Source organism: Pituophis catenifer, unplaced genomic scaffold, assembly GCF_029215685.1.
Source record: "Pituophis catenifer annectens isolate HBS135680 unplaced genomic scaffold, rPitCat1.0.hap2 SCAF_6, whole genome shotgun sequence".
Classification (NCBI taxonomy): Eukaryota; Metazoa; Chordata; class Lepidosauria; order Squamata; family Colubridae; genus Pituophis; species Pituophis catenifer.
This window is the reverse complement of record NW_027256886.1, coordinates 57,769,932-57,792,229: the sequence shown is the minus strand read 5'-3', so window position 1 is coordinate 57,792,229 and position 22,298 is coordinate 57,769,932. Positions and strand designations below refer to the sequence as shown.

The 22,298-nt window shown below is 42.9% G+C and overlaps 1 protein-coding gene across 3 annotated transcripts in view; it reads left to right on the top strand.

Moving 5' to 3' along the window:
- CTBP2 (C-terminal binding protein 2) overlaps positions 1-22,298 on the top strand; it is a 91,511-nt gene that overhangs the window by 59,609 nt on the left and 9,604 nt on the right. For all 3 annotated transcript variants that reach the window (XM_070944920.1, XM_070944919.1, XM_070944918.1), the window contains 4 exons: positions 11,817-11,961; positions 17,046-17,252; positions 19,404-19,618; positions 22,121-22,251. In XM_070944920.1, the coding sequence (XP_070801021.1) occupies positions 11,817-11,961; positions 17,046-17,252; positions 19,404-19,618; positions 22,121-22,251 (698 nt within the window). The remainder of the gene's footprint in view (positions 1-11,816; positions 11,962-17,045; positions 17,253-19,403; positions 19,619-22,120; positions 22,252-22,298) is intronic.

The window sequence follows — 22,298 nt, the reverse complement described above, 5'->3', positions numbered from 1 at the left end:
ATTGATCTGACTAGACAGCTTTTATAAATAGATAGGGGATCAGAAAGAGATTAATGCAACCAATCTGCCTGATGCAGGTACAGTGCTCCTTAAATTCACAGCATCGGAAAACAATATTGGAACTAAATAGCATGTGTTTACGAAGTACAAGTTTTGTTATTTTGATTGATTTTCTTACCTGATGTAAATCAGCAGATGAAAGCAAAAAGAAACTATTAAATTAGATAAAATATACTTGGATTTCATCTAGACAATAAGTTAAGTGCTTTCTAGAAACATTGTCAGCTTGGCTAAAAATCTTATCACGTTGATTGGCAAGAATAATTGAGATGAAACCTTGAGTCACCTTGAAATGTGAGAAGTAGAAATGTTGTAAGTTAAGAAGAGCTAATATGAGACAAGCAAACTCCAGAGTAATGTTAAGACGTTTATATATAGCATTTTTCCCTGGTAGCCTTTTTCTAGCTAACTATGAAAAGGAGATTTAAGAATAGAAAAATGACTCAGGGTAGGGATGTACCTAAGATTTTTTTACTCACTTTTCACTTCTTGCAATCAAGTTACTGCTGTTGTTTTTCCCACTGAATTTCTGGGGAAGTCTTGATTTTTTTGCTTGGAGAATAGCCTTAGAGACTATTGGAAGTCTTTGTGGAATGTCTACATTTTACCATAGCTGATCAGAGTTATGAATAGAACAGAACAATAACTTTATTGTCAGTTTGAATCTACACTAATCAGCATACATTAAAATGAAATTTCATTGTATACAGCTCTCAAAGGGTCACCACTTCCAATATACACTACATAAACATGACAAAATAAATATATACAAAATTATGTATATACCCACATACATTATATGATACAGAGAAACAACACAGTCTAGTTTGGATATATAATGTACATGGCAAGGAAAAACGTATATAGCAAGAAATAGTCCTAAATACATAACTCTGACCAGTTCACAATCATATAAATAAATAAATAACCCATAATCAAACACAGGTAAAAATAATCCAGTACGAAATAAAAACCAAGACAATAGATAACAAACTCACAGAACTGATGGACCTGTTGGCTTCTTTTAACATTCTGACCCTAATTCCCGGGTCTTAATCACAAAGGGAGGCTGTTTTGTAGACCAGGTGTCATAATAGAGAGGCAAGTCTCCGTGGTCCTGCAAGATGGCCTGTTTAATAGAGGAGATATGGAGCATGCCCATCCTTTTGGCTCCGGAGAGAGAGATAGGCAGTTTTGCAAGTAACCCTATCCCTGGGCCACACATGCTTTAAAGCCAATAACCAGCATTTTGAATTGTTTAGTTTAGTTTATTTGATTTGTATACCGCCCTACTCCCGAAGGACTCAGGGCGGTGAACAGCCAAGCAATAAAATACATAAATACACAAAATTTAAAAATCAGATAAAATCAAATTAAATCATTTTGGCCCGGACAGATTAAAACACCCCAATAATTTAAAAACAGATTAAAATTTACATATTAAAAGAGGGAGGAGATTAGGCCAAGCCCACTTGATGGAATAAAAAGGTCTTCACAGCGCGGCGGAAGGTGCGCAGATCCGGGATCCTCCGTATCTCTGGGGGGAGCTCATTCTAGACGGTAGGTGCCCCCACAGAGAAAGCTCTTCCCCTAGGGGCCGCCAGCCAACACTGTTTGGCTGACGGCACCTGGAGGAGTCCCTCTCTATGAGAGCGTACTGGCCGGTGGGAGGCTATTGGTGGTAGTAGGCGGTCCCGTAGATAACCAGGTCCTAAGACATGGAGCGCTTTAAAGGTGGTAACCAAAACCTTGAAGCGCACCCGGAAGACCACCGGGAGCCAGTACAGCTCGCGCAAGAGAGGTGTCACATGGGAGCGCCATGACGCTCCCATTACCACCCGCGCGGCCGCACTCTGCGCCAGTTGGAGCCTCCGGGTGCTCCTGAAGGGGAGCCCCATGTAGAGAGCATTACAATAGTCCAGGCGGGAGGTGACGAGGGCATGAGTGACCGTGCGTAACAAGTCCCAATCCAGAAAGGGACGCAACTAAAGCATGCTGAAAACTCATTCAGCTGCTGTGTTTTTGATCAGTTGAAGCCACCAAGTAGTCTTCAAGAGCAGTACCATGTAGAAAGTATTGCAGTAATCTAATCAGGAAGTAAATAAGACATGAGTGAGAGTGAACAGACCTCCTAATCTAAGAATGGGCACAACTGGCACACAGAAATCAAGACAATCCAAAGCACCCTATCCAGAGCTTATATCTTGCTCTTTTGAGCAGGAGTTCAAACCCCGCATCTATTTTGTCTGAAAGAGTATAAACCCCATCAAGGGTTAAAGATTTTTTAAAAAGCTACCTGATCCCAGGGGCCAAAAGCTGAAAGGTGCTCAGCCGTGCTAAGACAGATTTGCAGTGTGTTTTCCCCCATCCATACCCTCAGTCTTCAGGCACAGAAAAAGAATTTGACATCAATTGTACTGTATTATTGAATACATTTTAGTAACAATTTTTGTGTAAGTTTTGGAAGGAAGCAGAAGTTACATTGTTTAGAAATAGGGCTGTTTCCTATTTACTGTTTAGAAATAGGAAGACTTTTAGTTGCATATATAACAAGTTTTTAAACGCTACTTAAATTCCTCAGGTTGTGAATTTTTTTCAGTTGTTTAAATACTCAATTTAAAATTTTGTATTATTTAGAGATTTAGCCTTAAAAGTGAACTTCTTGTGTTATTGAAAAGGTAAGTTTTATTATGAGCTTTATTCGGAAATAAGTGGTTTTGATATCTGGGCAAAATTTGGAAATTACTTTAATAGAATGCCAATAACTGAGGTACTAATTATATTATTTAGTATGCCACTCTCTCCCTTTTTTAGAAAAACATAGAAAAATGTTAAGAAGAAAACAATTTAATGGGAAGTTACTCTACTGTTTGTGGTGGTCCTAATCAAAACATGGTCAACAAAATGGAATTAAAGTAAAGGAGAGGAAAGGATCCCCGGGTTACATAATTGAATGTAACATATAGTTTGACCCTGAGAAGTATTCAGATCTGTTGGCATCATTATTCATTTACCATGCCTGTACTGTGGACCAAGTTTCCTAGCCTTATAAAAACTCTTTTTTTTTTTTTCTGTGGTGACAAAAAATCTAAATCTCTGAGAATTTGGATCTTGAAAATACAAGATAAATTTGTCTTTGTCAGTGCTTATCTTTGAGCAAAGCTGAGCAGGCTGAAAGAATGCTGTATGGAAACTGATTATTTGGTGTGATCGTAAGATTTAAATCCAGGTCTTCCAGAAAGGAATATAAAGGGGATAGGAAGCAGCCAGATAAAAATTGCCTGAATATAGATGGCAGACAAAATCATTTAAGGATTACCATCATTCATAGATCATCCTGCCCTCAGGACAGAGTCCTAAAGAATTATAACTTGCTACACTTATTTGAAATCATCTGTAGTAAATAACTGATCAACTCCAATGCAAAGCTGTTACCAAAGCATCTCATCCTTCGTTATTGCTTATTCAAAACATTCTTCCAAGCTGTGTTTACACAACATATGGAGTCACAAGAGTGATTGTAATTTTAGCTCTAAAGACTCTTTGACTGATAAAATTAATCTGTGTGTTAGAGTATAAAACTTACTGAAGCACATAGAGCCCATGGATCAGTTTCCAGTGATATGAAGCCAATTGTTTCACTTTTTCTCTTGTATTTTTTAGTCATCCAACTTTGAGAATTAGATTGTAGTAACTTAACATTCTTGCATGTAAAAAAGCCTTTTTTTAAAAAAATAATTTACATCCCATGCTAATTTTATTTTTTTTCCTTTGTCAAAATGAATGGTGTTTAGAGATAAATTTTCTTTGGAAAATAGTAAAATGAAGGCAAAAGTAAAAACCCTGTACACATTAATAAATAGGACACCAGTGAATAGAAAGATTGGATGTTGCTTACCTGAACATCCTTTCTGGGCGCGCTGCTGAAGAATCCAAGAGCGTGGGTAATACCCCTCAGGTTGCCTGAAGATACTGAGTGTATGTCACTTTAAATGTTTGTTGACTCCTCCCCTAGGGACTGGCTGAGGCTCAGTTTCTTTCATGAAGGATGTCCTAACAAGAGTCAAGTCCATCCAGGATCAGGAAGCAGAAGCCGCAACGGGTGGGTTGGATTCTTCAGCAGCGCGCCCAGAAAGGATGTTCAGGTAAGCAACATCCATTCTCTGGCGCGCTGCTTGGAAGAATCCAAGAGCGTGGGATGTACCCAAGCAAGTACTAGATGGGAGGGGCGGCTGGATGCTCCCGGCTGGCTGTAGCAGAGATCACAGATTGCAGAACTCGCCGTCCGAAGGACGCCTCAGCCGAGGCAAAGGAGTCAACTTTATAATGTCGCACAAAGGGAGTGAGGGAGGTCCAGGCGGCTGCTCGACAAATGTCCAGGACGGATGCCTGTGTGGCCCATGCCGCCGAAGTCGCGGCGCTCCTAGTTGAATGCGGCAAGACGCGTCCAGGTGGGGACTTGTTGCGAAGGGTGTATGCCGTAGAGATGCAAGCTTTGAGCCACCGCCCAATGGTGGACGAAGAGACTTTGTGTCCCATTGAAGCTGGCAGGAAAGATACGAATAGCGCTTCCGATTTCCGAAACTGGGAAGTCCGCTTAATGTAGTGCCGGAGAGCGCGCCGGACATCGAGTTTATGCCATTGGGCTTCTCTGTGATGATGAGGTCGCGGACAAAAATCCGGCAGAATTAACTCTTGAGCTCGATGGAAGAGCGAATTGATTTTGGGGACAAAGGCGGGGTCAAGTCGGAGGATCACCCTGTCCTGATGAAAAATGCAAAGGTCTGAGCGGACAGAAAGGGCCGCGAGCTCGGAGACCCGCCTCGCTGACGTGATCGCCACTAGAAAGGCGACCTTAAGGGTCAGGAATCGAAGAGGAATAGAAGACAGGGGCTCAAAGGGTGGAGACATCAGGGTCTGGAGCACCAGTGACAGATCCCAGGATGGATACCTATGTACTACTGGCGGATGCAAGTTGGTGGCACCTCTAAGAAATGTTCGAACTCTCCGATCCAAGGTCAGAGGGCGATCCGGTGACTTCGACAAAACCGAGTTCAAGGCAGCTACCTGCCTTCTCAGGGTATTCGGGGCTAGGCCGCTGTCCAATCCGTCCTGGAGGAACTCAAGGAGAACAGGAACTGATGCTCCGGCCGGGTCCACGCTGTTTTTGCGACACCAGCGGCGAAAGGCCTGCCAAGTAGCCTCATAAATTCGTAGAGTTGAAGCCCGGCGGGAGGCTTGCATGGTGGTAATGACTCGCCCCGACAGGTTGTCCTTCCTCAGGAGGGCCCTCTCAAATGCCAGACGGCCAGTTGGAGCCACCCCGGTTCCGGGTGTAGGATGGCTCCCTGGCTGAGAGAGACCCTGTCCTGGGGAATTCTCCATGGCCGGGATATTGACAGGTCCAGTAGGTCCGCATACCACGGTTGTCGTGGCCAGTGCGGGGCGACCAGGAGAACCTCCGCGCCCTCCGACAGAATTTTGCGCACTACCCTTGGGAGAAGAGGGATTGGAGGAAAGGCGTATAATAGGCCGCGGGGCCATGGACATCGTAGGGCGTCCGTCCCTTCGGACCCCGGACTTGGGAACCTGGAGTAAAAGCGAGGAAGCTGTGTGTTGCAGGGGCTCGCAAACAAGTCCAGAATAGGAAGGCCGAATCTGGCCGACAGAAGCCGGAAGAGAGATGGGTCCAGACGCCATTCCGCATGGTCGATTTGAGAGCGGCTTAACCAGTCCGCCTGGGTATTCTCCGTCCCGGAGATGTGTTGAGCTGAGATGGAGAGTATGGTCCCCTCCGCCCAGGAAAGGAGGGAGATCGCCTCGTCCAGCAATGGTTTGGAATGCGTGCCGCCCTCCCGATTCAGGTGTGCCTTGGCCGTGGTGTTGTCGGTCAAGACCAGCACGTGTTGACCTTGAATGTCGGGTTGGAAATGCCGGAGGGCTAGGTGGATGGCCCTCAGCTCCAGCCAATTGATATCGTGCTGTAGGTCCGAGGCTGACCAAAGACCCTGGGCCATCTTTGCAGACAGATGGGCACCCCACCCCAGTAAACTCGCATCTGTTGTCACTGTTATCCTTTCTGGCTCTTGAAAGAAGCATCCCTTCGAAATAGCGGGAGAAGTCCACCAACGGAGTGATCGGCGAATGGGACCAGGGAGCCTGACCTTCGATGTTGAATTGCTGCCCAGGGACTTCTGATGGGGCAGGAGGAACCATTGGAGGGGGCGAGAATGTAGGCGAGCCCACGGCACGATGTTGATGCATGAGATTAGTTTCCCGAGGAGCTGTGACAATTGAAGGATAGAAACTGTCCGGGAAGACTGAATCTGGACAATCGCCGTGGCGATGCTGAGACAACGATCCGGGGCCAGGAATACGTGACACGAGGTCGAATCGATGATGGCCCCAAGGTGTTGAATACGATGAGTGGGCTGGAGGTAACTCTTCTCCAAATTTAGGGAGAAACCATGCCGTTGAAGGGAATCTCGAACTGCCTCCAGGTCCCTGAAGGCTTTGTGTTGAGAGTCGGACAGGATGAGGATATCGTCCAGGTAGCAGAGGACTCGGATGGGAATGAGCCGAAGGGAAGCTGCTACTACAGCGAGGATCTTCGTAAAGGTTCTGGGGGCAGACGAGAGACCGAACGGCATGGCCCTGTACTGGAAGTCCTGGTTGTCGTAAGAGAAACGAAGGAATCGCCGATGGGAGGGCCTGACCGGAATATGGAGGTAGGCCTCCTTGAGGTCGATGGAAGTCATGTAGTCGGCTTGTCTGATGGCGGCCAAGATCGAATGAAGGGACTGCATTTTGAATTTGTGGTAGGCGATCAATTTGTTTAACTGCTTTAAGTCCAGGATCCCCCTCCAGCCTCCGGAGCTCTTTGGAACCAGGAAAAATATTGAATAGAAACCGGTCCCACGGTGTTCTGTGGGAACGGGCTCTATAGCGTGAATGTCCAAGAGGTGATGTATTTCCGAGGACATCAGGCGTCTCTTTTCGGGGTTCCTGGAGACCGGGCATCGGATGAAACGATGAGGAGGGCAGGAGGAAAACTCCAGGGTGAGTCCCAGATGAATGGTTTGCAGGACCCATTCGTCCGTCGTAGTTTGGAACCATTGGTGGAAGAAATGATGCAGGCGGCCGCCGATAGGGTAGGGTTCGGAGCAGTCATTTCCCTCTCCGGAAGGGCCGGGAGGCTCCTCCGCGAAAGGGGCGCTTCGAAGGCTGTTGTCGCCTGGTGCGGTCCCGAAAGGACTGCCTGTCCGACGGACGGTCGTAAGAAAAGGATGAAGGACGATAGGTGGAAGCGGAGCTGGTGCCAGGATCTGCCCGAAAGGAAGGCCGCTGATTATAAGGTAAGTAGCGACGCTCCGCCCTGCGATAGGACGATGGCATGATTTTCCTTTTGTCCTTATCCTCTATGAGGATGGGGTCGAGTGCCTCCCCGAACAGCCGAGATCCCTTATATGGAGCTGAAGCAAGCTTCCATTTGGATTTTACGTCTGCACGCCAATGTCGGAGCCACAGGAGGCGACGAGAGGTGACGGTCGACGCCAGAGATCGCGACGCAAACCTGGTTGCTGCCAGAGCCGCATCTGCGGAGTATTCCGTCGCTGCCACCAGCTTGTTTAACATCCTGGTGGAGGCGCCGGTCATCAGGCGGGAGTCGCTCCTGAAGCTGGCGGAGCCAGATCAGGGAGGCCCTGTTAAAGAAAGAGGCCGAGGTGGCAGCGCGTATGGCCCAGGCCGCAGTCTGATGGGCCTTGCGGAACACTAGTTCGGCTCTTTTGTCCTCAGAGCGCAAGCTGTCTGCGATGTCGTTGGATAGCACCGTGGATGACGTTAGGGCTGCAATTGGTGCGTCGACCGACGGGAGTTCAAGTAAATCCTGTAAACTGGGCGCTGAGCAGAACAGCTTTTTGTCAATGCCGTTGGGTGCTGCGAGCGCTCCCGGCTGGGCCCAGGGCCGCTGAACGGTTTCAGAGAACAGTTGTGGGCAAGGGATGAACTCCTGGTCGGGTTGCGGGACAGCAAAAAGAGCATCATGAGGATTAGAGGACCTCTCGGTGTCTGGCAAGGGCTTGGAAGAAGCCAATTGCGTCGTAGCGATGGCCTTGCGGAGAAGGGCCTTGAAGAGAGAAGGCCGAAAAAGTCCCGTAGAGGAGGGCTTCTCAGGTGGTTCATCCTCGTCCTCCGAGAGTTCCATATCCCCAGGCTCATCACAGCCAAATTGGGAGTCGTCACTGTGGTCGGACTCCTGTAGCAAGTAGTCCCCAGGGTCGACATCAGGACGATGTGCGGCTGGTCTGGGTGGTTCCGGCATGTATGGTTGCGAAATCTCCTGAGGATAAGGAGCTTGAGGGAAACCTCCTGCCATCATTCTGGACACTGTGGCCGTGATCATTGCCTGGATGTCATAATAAGAAGGTTGAGGAACCTCTGGAGGTCTAAGACCTGCCGCGGTGGGCGTGAACGTAGCCTCAGGCGCCCTGCCCGGAAGAGAGGGCTGGGACACTGCTGAAGAAGTTGAAGGAATTGCAGGGGGCTCAAGCTGTTGGGAGTAGACGAATCCCTGAGTTGTAGCCTCGGATCCAGTTGGTAGCCCCTGAGAAGGGGCCGGATGAGGCAAGGGGTCAATGAGAGATGGAAGCTCCTCCGCAAGACGGGTGACAGGTGGTACAGAATTAGGAGCCTTGCGTTGCGCCTGTTGGAATTGACGCTCAAGAGCATCATGGCGACGCTTAGCGGCCTTATCCTCAGCCGAGGAAGATTTGTGGCCTTTAGAGGAGGCAGATTTAGATGGGCGTGATGACTTTTTTGACGCCTTCTTTGGTGCCTTCCCCGAAGAACGATCAGAGCCTCTGGGCCGGGGTGGAGAGTGGTCTTGCTCCATGTCCGAAGATAGATCTGGATCGCCCATGGTAAGTAATTTAATTTTTTTTTTTTTTTTCAAAAGGGGGGGGGAGTACAACCCCAAAAACAGGTCTCCTCCAAGGTCTGGTAAGAGTCAGGTAGGAGAAAAGCAGATAGAAATCACTAGATCTTGAAGCAGGCCAAGGGGCTACTCGAGAGTAGCGTAAAGCAAGAGAAATCGCCACCAAAATGAATGTTCTTAACAACAAGGAGCTCCTGCAGAAAAGGAGGCCTGATAGCCGACTCGTCCAAAAACGCCGCAGAGGCCTGGCTCCGATGTCACAAAATGGCGGCGGTCACAAAATGGCGGCCGCGCGGGAAAGGACGAGCTTCGGGGCGTCGCTGACGAAGTTTGAGAGAATTTAGGCCTCTCTCCTGCTGTCAGTAGGTGCAGGGTCGCTGGCAGGCTACCGCGCTCGAAGGGATCGCCGTTGCGTGTGAGCGCTAACGAGCGCTCCTAACGCCTCCCAAAGTGCTGCCAGAAATCCCGCGATGCTAGGGGGCGGTGGCGGCCGACTTATCAGGCCGCGGCAAGCACACGCGTCTCCTGATCGCCCTAATTAGTAGGCTCGCAAAGATGCCGATTAGAGGCAGAGCTCGGCGGCGAGGGCTATGTAGGTCAAGGCAGCAGGCTCGCAGGGATGAGGGGATGATAATCAGAGCCCTGCGGCAGGGAGAAGCCCAGGAGGACGGCGGAAGGCCAAGGCCTGCAGCACTAAGCTGCTTGCGATGGGACGATGTAGGGAGCAGACTCACAGTTTTGAAGTTAGAAGGAATCCGGAAAATAATGGATAAAGGATAAAATAAATTTCAAAATAAATTTCAAAATAAAGTTGTAGAAATATGAAGGATTGAATTGCCAAGAAGCAGGAAGTCCAAGAAAAACACTTTTTCAGGCTGCACTGAGTGAAAGGAACTGAGCCTCAGCCAGTCCCTAGGGGAGGAGTCAACAAACATTTAAAGTGACATACACTCAGTATCTTCAGGCAACCTGAGGGGTATTACCCACGCTCTTGGATTCTTCCAAGCAGCGCGCCAGAGAATAGAGGGTTAATAGACATACAGTATATGTTTTTACTATCTGCTCTTTAGTATTGGGAGAAAGGCCTTTGTTGTGGAGTAAGTTAGTTTGACTGATTTCATAAATCAAGGAAGACAGAGCTACATAAGTAAGTGGTCTCTTTTTTTAATACTCCAACTTACTTGATCATCTCTATTGAATAAAGCATAAACAAAGGGCTTTAACCAGTGCTGTACATTGCAGAGTATGTTAAAGTTTGTTGATACTATAAGAATCACTGCGATCATACTGCATATAATGGAGGAGGAGGAAAGAAGAAGGTATTTCTTAAGATTAAACACATTTCTTCACATTAAACACATTGAGCTGGTCATTACTGTACTAAATAAAAGCCTTACACAAAGTCATAAGACTGCAGAATTCCAATTAGCCAGTGATAAAATGTTCAGGGAGAATATTCAGGATTTTTTTGTTCCACTTTTGTTCTTCCCCATATTTCCATTTAATTTACAGAAAACTAATGCAATATATGAGATAAGGAAAGAGGCAAGCAACATGTTTGGGATGGTCCATATTTATCTTAACAATTTTCTCCTTCTTGCAAAAAAAAAGGTTTATAAAATTATCTCCTTTTAACTTTACTTATAGTTCTTCAAGAGATATGTATCTATTCTTTTTCTGGCCCTTGGAAGGACACAATAACGAAATTAGAAAAGTTCTACCGAGAAGAGAAAGGGTTGGAGACTACTTGCTTTCTCCTTCAGTTATATAATCCTTGAGCAATAATTCACTTGCCTTTTAAATTAGTGTTGTGGCAAAAATAAAGTATTAGTATATCAAGAGACACCCACCTATTTGGAATTCTGCAAACATGGTGTACTTGCTCTTGTAAAATGGCTGCTCCAGAGGATTGTTCTTTGACAAAATGATTGCTATTGGGGATAAAATTAATTTAAGTGCTGATCACCAGAATGCTGCCTTCTTTTACCTCACACCTATAGAATACTATACTATACTCCCTACTACTTCTGCTTTCTTGTATTTTATCCAGGCAGGTAAGCATTTTCCAAACAAACCATGGGGTTGCAATCACCCATCTAAGTGAGCACGAAAGTTACAGTATTCTTGGAAATAAAGATAATGTTACAAACTAGTACTTTGCTTTATAACAAGACCTGTTCCCAGTTTTTATCTTTCTTTTTTTTTTACAAATATATATATAAATTCACCTAGGGCAGGAAGCCTTACTTTCTTCTACTTTCTTCAGGAGAGATCTTCGGTGCTATTTTGATGTCTATAGATGCCAGATTAGGAACTTTCATTCTGACAAAAGTGATAAAAATTCATCGTAACCTATATAAGTTCTGAAATTATTTAAGATTTATATAGTTGCATGTATTAATATATGATTACTTGGGACTATATCATGACTCAATTTAGGATCTAACGGTAGAATGGAAGGTTGAACAGGTGAGGAGATAAAGGGGACACACACACGGACGGACACACACACACATGTGTGTATATATATAATTTTCTCATTGTTTATGATTGCTGTTTACTCAGATGATCTTTTTATCCAGGCTTTCATTCACAGTCTGAAATTAAGATAAGAACTTCAGAATGAAGAATCTGATATGAAAATATTTGCTGAAAAGTTTTAGAATTACTGCTGTTGTCCTGGAGTTTTTGAGCATTTTTATCTGATTGAATCATGTGCTTTGATAGATATTTGAACGATTCAACATTGGACTTCAGCTACTATTCCAGAATAGATTCATCTGCTCCACTAATGTCTACAATTTCCGTGTTTGTCTTTTAGGTTTTAAATGAAGCTGTTGGAGCAATGATGTATCACACTATCACTCTCACCCGGGAGGACCTAGAGAAGTTCAAGGCCTTACGAGTCATTGTTCGGATAGGCAGCGGTTATGACAACATTGACATCAAGGCTGCAGGAGAACTTGGTACGTTTAGATGCCACTCCTACAGATACTCTTTCTAAAATGTAGCTTGTCTCTTAAGTGTAAAGTAAATTATTTAATTGTCTCAGGATTGTAGCACTAGCACTTAGACTTATATACCACTTCACAATGCTTTACAGCACTCTATAAGCGGTTTACCATCTGCGCCCTCATTTTACCAACCTCAGAAGGATGGAAGGTGAGCCAACCTTGAACTAGTGAGGATCGAATTCCTGGCAGTCGGCAGACTTAGCCTGCAATACTGCATTCTAACCACTGCACCACTATGGTTCTTGTATTTGTATTTATAGACTTGTTTTTCATGGGAGCAGCTTATATACAATTCTGATGCATGATAAAATATTTTCATGTTATTTGATTGATTGATTCATAGTAAACATGGGATCTCTGGTAGAGGTAAGGTATAAGTTAAATGAACCTATCTGTGGAATCCAGATGTGGAAATAACACTCACCTAGAATGGAGATTGCTGTAGTTTTCTATACTATACTATACTATACTTTCAGAAGCATTGGGGGAAAGTGATGTCACCTGTTGTACACATGAATCATCTTCAGTAGTTAGGAAGATAGAAACAGATTGTACTATTCTGTATTTCTGTATCTCCATATCCACAAAACTTCTATAGGCACTGAATTCAATACTAGTGCGTCAAGAAAAATTTATGAAATGATAGGTGAAGAAATGGAAGATTTGGCTTAAATAATGTTAAACCAGCTTTTCCCAAAAGATCATTGTCCAAATAAGCTGCTATTGCTGTCCCTAGAATTCCCAGAGAGTCATTTTGGCACATCTAACTGATATCAGATTGGACAATTAAACATAGAAAGTAAGCCTGGGTTAGTTCTTATGTTCAACCCTCTTTGTTCAAAACAATATGTGAAGAATACGATATGTGAAGGATACTTTTGTGTCTATTGCTGATTGACATCACCTTAGTACAGTTTTGAATGCAATATTTAATTTCAACTGTGATTAGAGGAAAGAAGTTAACTTTAACTATGGTTTATAAATTACTTTATTGAGAGTAACCTGAGAGAATAGTTTGAAATAAAAATTTTGCATCTCTTCATGTCTATTCCAGACACATAGACTAGTAGGTACATTCATGGCTTTTTGCAAGTCATCCATAAAAATACTAAAATATTACCTAATAATACACGCCAACTGTTTGACTTCATGTAGAGGATGCAACTCTTTGGATCCAACTGCTATACGTATTAAAGCTGCTTAAATGGACCTATGTTTCTTCCAAAATATATTACCATAGTGGTATTATATATTAGTTTTATAAATTGTGTAAGTTCTACTGCCTGTTTAAAAGTGTCCCATATTCTTAAAATTGGATAACATACAAATATAGAAATTCTCATGTCTGTAACCTTTAACTGAGTGAAATGGTGAATCATAGGGCAAATTAGTTGAACTAAGGTACCTCAAATGGGTTAACCTACAGAATGAGTCCGTGACTCCTTGTGTCATTCTTTCAGTGGTATTTCTTTACCAGATTCCTCAATGCCTTCAGCAATGGCAGAGCTTCTAATGTACTTGAAAAGTTTCTTAAAAATTCAGGAACCTATTTAGAGCTGTATTTCTGCCTTGAAAGTAGCCCATGTTGAACTGTATAGGAATTGACAGCGGGAAATGGTTTCTGACATTTTGTGTATTGCATGTTTTATGATAATTTTATGTCATGAAATGTTTTACAAAATTTGCCAAATTTTAATTTCACAGGAGACAGGATTCTGGATTTTGGACACATTCCATAGGTTAGCACATTTGAGGTACCTTGGTTCAAGTAGTTTGCTCTATGATTCACACTTTACCCAATTAAAGGTTACAGACATGAGAGTTGTGTGTGTGTGTGTGTATCCCACCTTTATTATTTTTATCAATACCTCAAATATATGGCAAATATATCCAACACACTTTTTCCCTCCTATTTTCCCCATCACAATCATTCTGAGAAGTGAGTTGAACTGAAAGAGAGAGAGACTGGCCCAAAGTCACTCAGTTGGCTATCATGACTAAGGCAGGACATATAGTTATTGGGATAACTTTTTTTGACTTTGATTACATTCCTACTCTTGCCTTAATGTTCTTCTAGGACTCTAGAATTTGAGGATCTTATTTAAAGACTTCCTTCCATAATACAGTTTCCAGGGATAGTCCTTTCGAAGTGCTATCTGTTATGCAGATGCCAGCCTTTTCTGTCACAAGCTGCAACTTTCATGATTCTCTAAGATGGCTGTACTATCTTGGAGACACCTTTTTCTTTTTTTTTTGGCATGGCTTAGCATGTGTGTGTTTGTCTCCATATTATAATAAACTGCCAGAAAGAGTGTTCATAGCTGCCTAGAAATGGAAACCGGTTTATCTTAGATCTTACTGAGCCCAAAGGCTGCATATCACATGCAGTGGTCTTCATCAAGAGAATGCCCCAAGTAGCTTCCACGTGAAAGTAATTTGGGAATAATTTTGAAGCATCATCAGTATAATGAAGCCTTAATTTTTCATTAGATAACCCCAATATAACATTACAAACGTATCTTCTAGAGCTATTCCCTGTATAAAACTTTACGCTCAACTCAATATTTGGAAAGTATTTTAAAGAAGTAATTTATTAGGGGTGAGGCATATGGGCATTTGTTTCCTTAGTTTTATATTCCTTTGCAGCAAAGTCTCTTATTACCTGACAAATATAAACAACTAATGATGCTATCCTTAACTAAATTGAAGAATTGTAACATATTGGCCATTTCAGTTTGCTGCTAAATAGTTCTGAGCTATTTGCAAGCAGGGCTGTTAACTGTTTTACCACTAATGAATTCCATAACATTAGCATATAAAATAAAATTGATCTTTATAGGTTGCCAACTGTGTATGTCTGTCGATAGGGTGTCATTAAAAAGATTAATTGATTCAAAGTACTCCATTGTAAATCTTACTAAAGAATCACATATCCTTTGTAGCTGTTTTTTAAACTAGAGTCTTTGTGGTGTAATTTACATAAATATGTTCCAACTTACCTATGACGCCTCATGTTTTTTCCTAGCATCACTTGATTGTCAGAATATTTTAGGGAATTTTCAAAGAAGTAACTTATCATTTACATTTGAAGATTTCCTGTGGAGACTATTTCCTTTTATTGCGTCAGAAGTCCAAATGATCTGTTGGAATTTTAAATGCCTTAATATATACAAACATATTTTTCTTAGTGCTATATCCCTTAAAGACATCCGTACGTCTTTACCCTATAGCATGGCAACATTAAAAAACAGAAAAGCTACTGCTGACATCAAAGGTTCATGGATCTTGTAGGCCACCTTCTTCCAATCTAGTGCCGTGTAGATATGTTGGAGTGTAATTTCTCTAGGTAGTATGCAGTTGTAATTCACAATTTCAAAAAAAACCTCAAGGCTGTAAGGGACTATTGTAGACGTTCAATGCCTGAGTTGTTCCTCCTCTTCGTTCTTACTATTAATAGATGCTAAAAGTTAGTCATCTGCAATGAACCAAGTGGATGAACAAATTTGGTTCAATCACTTCTCCATATTTTCCTCCAGCTCTCCCCATATATAGTATGACCAAGATTATATGGGAGAAAAAATAAGTTATCTCAGAAGGAACAAAATGCCTTAATTCACCCGGCTTTATCATATAGAAATGTGTTTGTTACCCAAGTGAGTATGTCAGCGTCTGAGAAGAGGGCTAATGGAACTTCGATTAAAATCTCAGCATCACCACGAAGCTAACCTCATAGACTTCCATCAAACCATTTTTTTTCCTCAATATAATCTGTTTATAACTTTTCATAGTGTTTGAGTGGTACATGTGTGGTATTTATGCTATTGGAAGAAAAGTGAGATAAAAATGTACTGAAGCAAGGCATTTTATTAATTCCTCTATGCCCGTTATCTAAGATTGTTTTAAGAGATGGAAATCTGTGAATAAGGTTAAGATGAGTTTTGCTTTCAAAGCATGCAAGCAGATGGTGCTGCTACTATCCTGGAGTGACTGGAGAATGAGAAAAAGCTAATTTTGCTGAACTCCTCTCCATACTCTGGTATCCTGCCGTCAAAAGAATCAGTCCTATGCTGAGTGAACATGGCTACGCTTTATCAAAGCTGCTTATTACTTAACCCTATTACGTTAGATCATTTAGCTTAGCGTTACCTTGTGAAAGGAGGGCATTCCGTGAAGGCAGATCATCTTCTTGCAGATATACAAGGCGAAGAGGAAAATAAGTCTTGGGCAGAAATGTTAGGGTAAAATAAAAAGCATGGATGATTGAGCATGGCATTAAGGTCTAAGAGATTTCACACGTATATACTTTTAAATGCGGCTGGTTTCCAGATTGGAAGCCAACTGTATCAGTGGGGAATCCTTGTACTGCATAAATGAGGCCTGGAGACTTTCCATAGCATTCACAGATCTCAGGAAGGGATTCTGGTTATAATTTGTTGAAACTGAATGGGATCAGAAGAACGGTGAGAATACACACACACACACACACACACACACACACACACACACACACACACACACACATCAGGCCTTTGCATCAATTTCACTACTGCTATTCAGACAGATAAATTGATAAGTTAGGCATTGGGCCCCAAGTATGGAGCTACTGCCGATTGGCTGCAGCTCTCTCTTAGATTTGTCTATAGAAGTAGGATTCACAATCTCTTCTGCCACCTTAGCCTTCAGACAAGGACTGCAGTTGATTTGTAAGATGTGTTGCCCTCAATATAAAGAATGTGCAAGTGAGAATTCCCCACCTTGTGGTACTTTTCAGAAAAGTGAATTTCCTTGTTCCTGATTCTGCAGTTACCAGCATTAAAATTTGATGTCACACATTCGTATTGAAAGTAATATGTGTATGCTAACTAACAGAAGTAGCCAAGGAGTCTTTGTGGAAGAGAAGCTATGTTTAATCCAGTTTAGTACTGTTGCTAAGTGTTTTCTTCTCCAGGAAACAGAAAGTTGTTTATTTAAAAGCAAACGATAGATTTTATGAGAGCTGTCTTCACTAAAAATTGGGTTACTGTTCCCTACTCCAGGGATTGCTGTTTGCAATATACCTTCTGCAGCAGTTGAAGAAACAGCTGATTCTACCCTCTGCCACGTCCTGAATCTGTACAGGCGGAACACTTGGCTCTACCAAGCTCTGAGGGAAGGAACTCGAGTGCAGAGTGTAGAACAGATACGGGAAGTGGCTTCCGGAGCAGCCCGTATTAGAGGCGAAACACTTGGCCTGATCGGATTTGGTATGTTGGAACTTTCGGGGGGGGGGGGGGGAGACACAAAATTTTGGGTTGTTCAAAACGGATCTCATAATGACCAAATCTTCCAAGGAGACTCCTACATGGATTCTGCCACCAGATGTGCTGCTGCACCATTATTTAAGGAGGAGGATGCTTTGAGCAGAAACTTAACCTTGAGTGTAAAGGGAAGGCTTAGTGTAACCTGGGTCAGGGGATCTGCTCCCAACAACCAGCTCCTTCCCTATATGATAATGGTGGGGGACCAAGGAGTTGTACTTCAACAGTGTTTGGGAAGCTATACAGTTCTTCTCCCCCCCACCCCCGCCCGATCTAACACTGTTCACTGAATTCAGCTTTTCCTAACAATGGTTCCTGTTAGCACAAAGTAAACAAGAGGGACCATCTCGTGAGAAGCCTGTTTGCTGCTCATGGTTTCAAAGCTCCCTGTGCTTGGAAGGAGGAGGGATAGACACCCCGTCTCTGGAGGAAGCAACTTCCAGCCCCCCTTGAGTTGGTCTCCTATTCTTTAATTGTATGCTTGGAGTGTCTCACTATTTGACCATCTATCCCTGTGGTTTATGTGCTTAGAATAAATTAGGTCAGTTAATAGTCATTTGTAGCTTGCTTCTTGAGGAGAGGGAGGTACAGATTTGGGGTTTTTTTAGGTTTTTCTTCCTCGCATGCACTGAAGTGCACATTTATCCCATAACTGTGTTAATGAATACTGGCAGTCAAAGATGGGTGTGTCTCTGCCTTTCCATCTTTGTCTAAATATAGTGTGTAAGAAAAGGGAGTTTTTCCTCTAGTCACTCTCACGGAACTCCTCTTATCTTACTCTGAGACCCATTTTTGCATGCTTAGGCCTGGTTCTCTCTGCCTTTTTCTACATTTAAGAAAAAAACACATCTTGATGTAGAACTTAGTTGAGACCAGCAATGACATTGAATTGGAATGACATTGTGGATAATGACCTGCTGATTGCATTGCAGCTGTCCCTCTTTATCAGAAGAGCCTTATTAAACCTTTGCTTCCAAACCATGACAGTTGTCTTAGTCATGCCCAATTAAATAGCCATTCAGTAAGAGTGCAGAAGGAAGGGGGAAGTGGGGGAGAAAAACCCCTACAGCAAACAAGTTGCTCTTCTAATAAATAAGGCTCAGAGGGGGGTTGTCATTCTACTGTTGTACCAAAGTCCTTTGTAATAAGAGTTCCTTAACCTGCTTTCTTGTTGGTGATCAGAATTGAGAAGCCATACAGGGCTTTGAATGTGGCTGGATGCACAACATTGTTTCGGTTTGTTGTTGTTTTTTAACCTGTTTAGGTGCATCCTGTTCCATTCTGGTTCTTTGGAAGACATTATTACTTGCCTTGAGTTCCCTGGAGTTTCTTGTCTCTTTCTTTTCCCCGCCCTCCAATTTGAGAATTCGACATCACCCGGCTGATTATTGCACCATGCTCTCTGTTAAAGCTGGGGCATACTTCTCCATGCACATAGCTAAATTTATTCAAATTAATTGCTTCTGAAGCGCAGTGACAAATATTTAATGGAACTTTTTGAAAAATGCCATAGCTGCCTATATTCTAAAGGCAGATTCTTGTAATGCCCTCGTACACGCTGCATTACACGGTCCATGTTTGACCTTCAATGATGACAGCCGAGACAATTTATCTCTTGGAGATTTAAGTTCTACCAGCAGGAAGGGGAAGGAAAGGAGATGAAAAGTCTTTTTTCTAAGCATGTAAAAATATTGGCACCTCTTTATTGTGGAATAAATTGGCCATTAGAATTGAAATTCACCCCTCCTTATTATAGTTTAGGAAGAGACTGAAAACTCGTTATCCAGTCCCTTTTAGCCTTTTTAAAGTGTTCAACTTCCACCTTTAATGTTAGGAATATCGTTTTAGAAGATGCCCAGAACTGTGGAATGGGCAGACCTATAAATAAATAAATAATAGGGAGTTTCCTTGTAGCGCGAATGCCTTTGTTATGATAGGAGAATGCATTTGGCAGCCAGTTGTTTCAGTCTATACTTAATGCACTCTTCACAACTAAAAGTACTGCCAGATTGTGAGGTCTGTTACTACAGCTCTCTGATTCACTCGTCTGTGTCTATGCGTGTGTGTGTGGTTTCTTGTTTGTCTTTTTTGGTATAGGTCGCACTGCACAAGCAGTAGCTGTTCGAGCTAAAGCATTTGGCTTCAACGTGATCTTTTATGACCCATACCTGCAAGATGGAATTGAAAGGTCCCTGGGAGTTCAGCGCGTCTACACACTTCAGGATCTGCTGTACCAGAGTGACTGCGTATCATTACACTGTAACCTCAATGAACATAATCATCACCTGATCAATGATTTTACGATTAAGCAGGTAAATCTAAATGGAAGGGAAAGAGAGGATTCTGTTACTTCAGATGGAATCCAGGAATTTGTGTCGTTTGGCCGGACTCCTTTTGGCATTGAGGAGATCCGAGCAGAGGCAGATAAAAATTGTATGCATTTTTATCCCTGGGTAGCTTAGATTTTGTTTGCTTATATGATTTAGAGGCCACTCAATTCCAGATTATGCTGGACTTATTAGACTTTAAAAAACAAGAAATAATAAAATAATAGAAAAATAAGTCATGTACTTCGAAAAGATTTTTTTTTTAAACCGACAAAAATCTACAGAAGCTCAACCACAATACTATTCTAAGGTCTAGGAGAATACAGGTAATCCTTGGCTTACAACCATTCATTCAGCAGCTGTTGAAAGTTATGATGATGATGAATGAAGGGATTTATGACTGTTCCCCAAAGTTATAACTTGTTACCAAGGGCCCTGTAATCATGTGGTTGCCATTTGCAATCTTCCTTGCCAGCTTCCCCAGAAATTAACTAGGAAAACTGGTAAGGTAAATTGCAAGCTGCTGCTACCTGCCCAGATAACTCCTTTAATCTCTAGAGACTGGCTGAAAAAGATCCATGTCAAATTCCAAGTAGGATTTTCAGCCCCTGAATGAAGAAACGTATCTGCAGCCTCCTCTCAGGGCACAGCCTGCGTTTTGTCTCCTGTGATATCTACCACTTCCTTCTGTGCTCCTTACTTACTGCCCAGCCTCTTTTCTTTGGGACTTAAAATCCTCTATTTTTTCAGCAGGGAAGATCTACTCTCAAGGACCAAAAATCCCACTTGGTCTCTCTGCTCTGGGGCTGATAATTCTCCCTGCAGAATCTAAGCAATATTTTCAGGCCCAGAGTAGAGCCTTATCCACAGCATCCTTGTGCATGCACACACACACACCCCTACCTTAATGCAGAGCCTAAGTTGGGCCACCCAGGGCCTCCCCCACCCCCTTCTCAAGGCCCCTGCACTCCTTACCTGGGACTCCATCTGTTTTAACAACCCAAGATTGCTTAATGCGGTTGCATCTGGAATGCTGGGATTGCAGTCATTGAGCAAAGTGGCCATGTGGCATCTCGCTTAATGACTACTTCACTCAATGACAGATTCTGGTTCCAATTGTGGTCATATGTCCAGGACTACCTGTATCCAAGTTTTGAGACCACCAGAACATCCTCAGGTTGGCAGCCAGACAGGGATGCCAGAGTAAAGATGGCATACTACCTAGGTCTTGATATATGCTGGAGCGTACACACCCTGTCTGATCTTACTGGATAGGCAGAAACTATTGCACATATGTGGTCCCTCAAATAACCAACCCTTTGGCAACCAGTTGCAGCTCACAGAGCAACAGTATCCCATGGACATAGTGTGGTATGCCCCCGCTGCCACATTCTGGATCATTCATAGGTTCTGAATGATCTTCAAGCGCGACCTTAGGCAGAGTACATTACAAAAATCACAAGTTGACTAGGACATGAATGACTGTCCAAAGAGCTTCCTGATCTAGGAACAGGCTCAGCCAGAACACTAGATGAATCTTTTCAAAGGTCTTCTTGGCCATGCTGTCAGTTGTTTTTTAAGCAGCAGCTATGAATCCAAGAAGATTCCAAAATTGCTCACTGGTCTTGAATAGGAAAGTGCTACTCCTTCCAAGACTAAAGATGGAAATATCCCAGAGTGAGGAGCCAAATACCCACTCATTTTTGTCAAGATTGGGTCTGACATTCCACACATCCAGATCTATAAAGCCTCCAGAATTTGGGACCTGGTATCACTTGACTGGATGATTGAAGTTAGAATATAATTGGGTCTCACCACTATGCTGATCATATCAAATCCTGAACTGGCAGATTACTAATAACAGTTTCATTAGATGTTACCTCACAAATGGGAGGCCATAGACATGACCTTCCACTCTTCAACACTGACTGGAATAGACTACCAAAGAAAGAGATCTATTGTAATATGGTTCTCCACTTCCAACCCCTGCAGTTAGTTCAGAAAGCTAGTGAGAAATCAAACTTGCACAAGGATGGATTCTACACAATGTGCTTCTGTAAAGAAGTTGAAAATCTATTCTCACTCTTGAGTAAGAGGAATAAAATGCATAATGTTCCTTGACCCAGAGAAAGATTTAAGAATAAAAATGCATCAATTTTCAAAGGATAAATTACAGTTGTCCAACATTTACTTATAGACACCAGCTCCTTCATTTTATGATCCTGAATGGTTTCAGAACAGATTTTACCATGGGAGTAGATATTAATGCTCTTATAGTAGGGTGAGAAACCTAGAAGAAAATCTTTATAAACTGTGGAATGGTCTTTTCTTTCTTTGTCTGTGGAGATTCTCAGTCATCCAGGTCATGGTTGTCCCATAGGTGCTTTTTCAAGAGGCAACTGGATTTTCTGGATTTTCTTTGAAGATGTTTCGCTTTTCATCCAAAAAGCTTCTTCAGCTCTTTTCTTTCTTCTCATTTCCTCTCAGATGAGACAAGGAGCTTTTTTGGTAAACACAGCACGGGGTGGTCTGGTGGATGAAAAGGCCTTAACCCAAGCTCTGAAGGAAGGAAGGATACGAGGGGCAGCACTGGATGTCCACGAATCAGAACCATTTAGGTAAGTATTAGAAGACCTTGTATTGTAGCCTGCCTGATTTGGGCAAC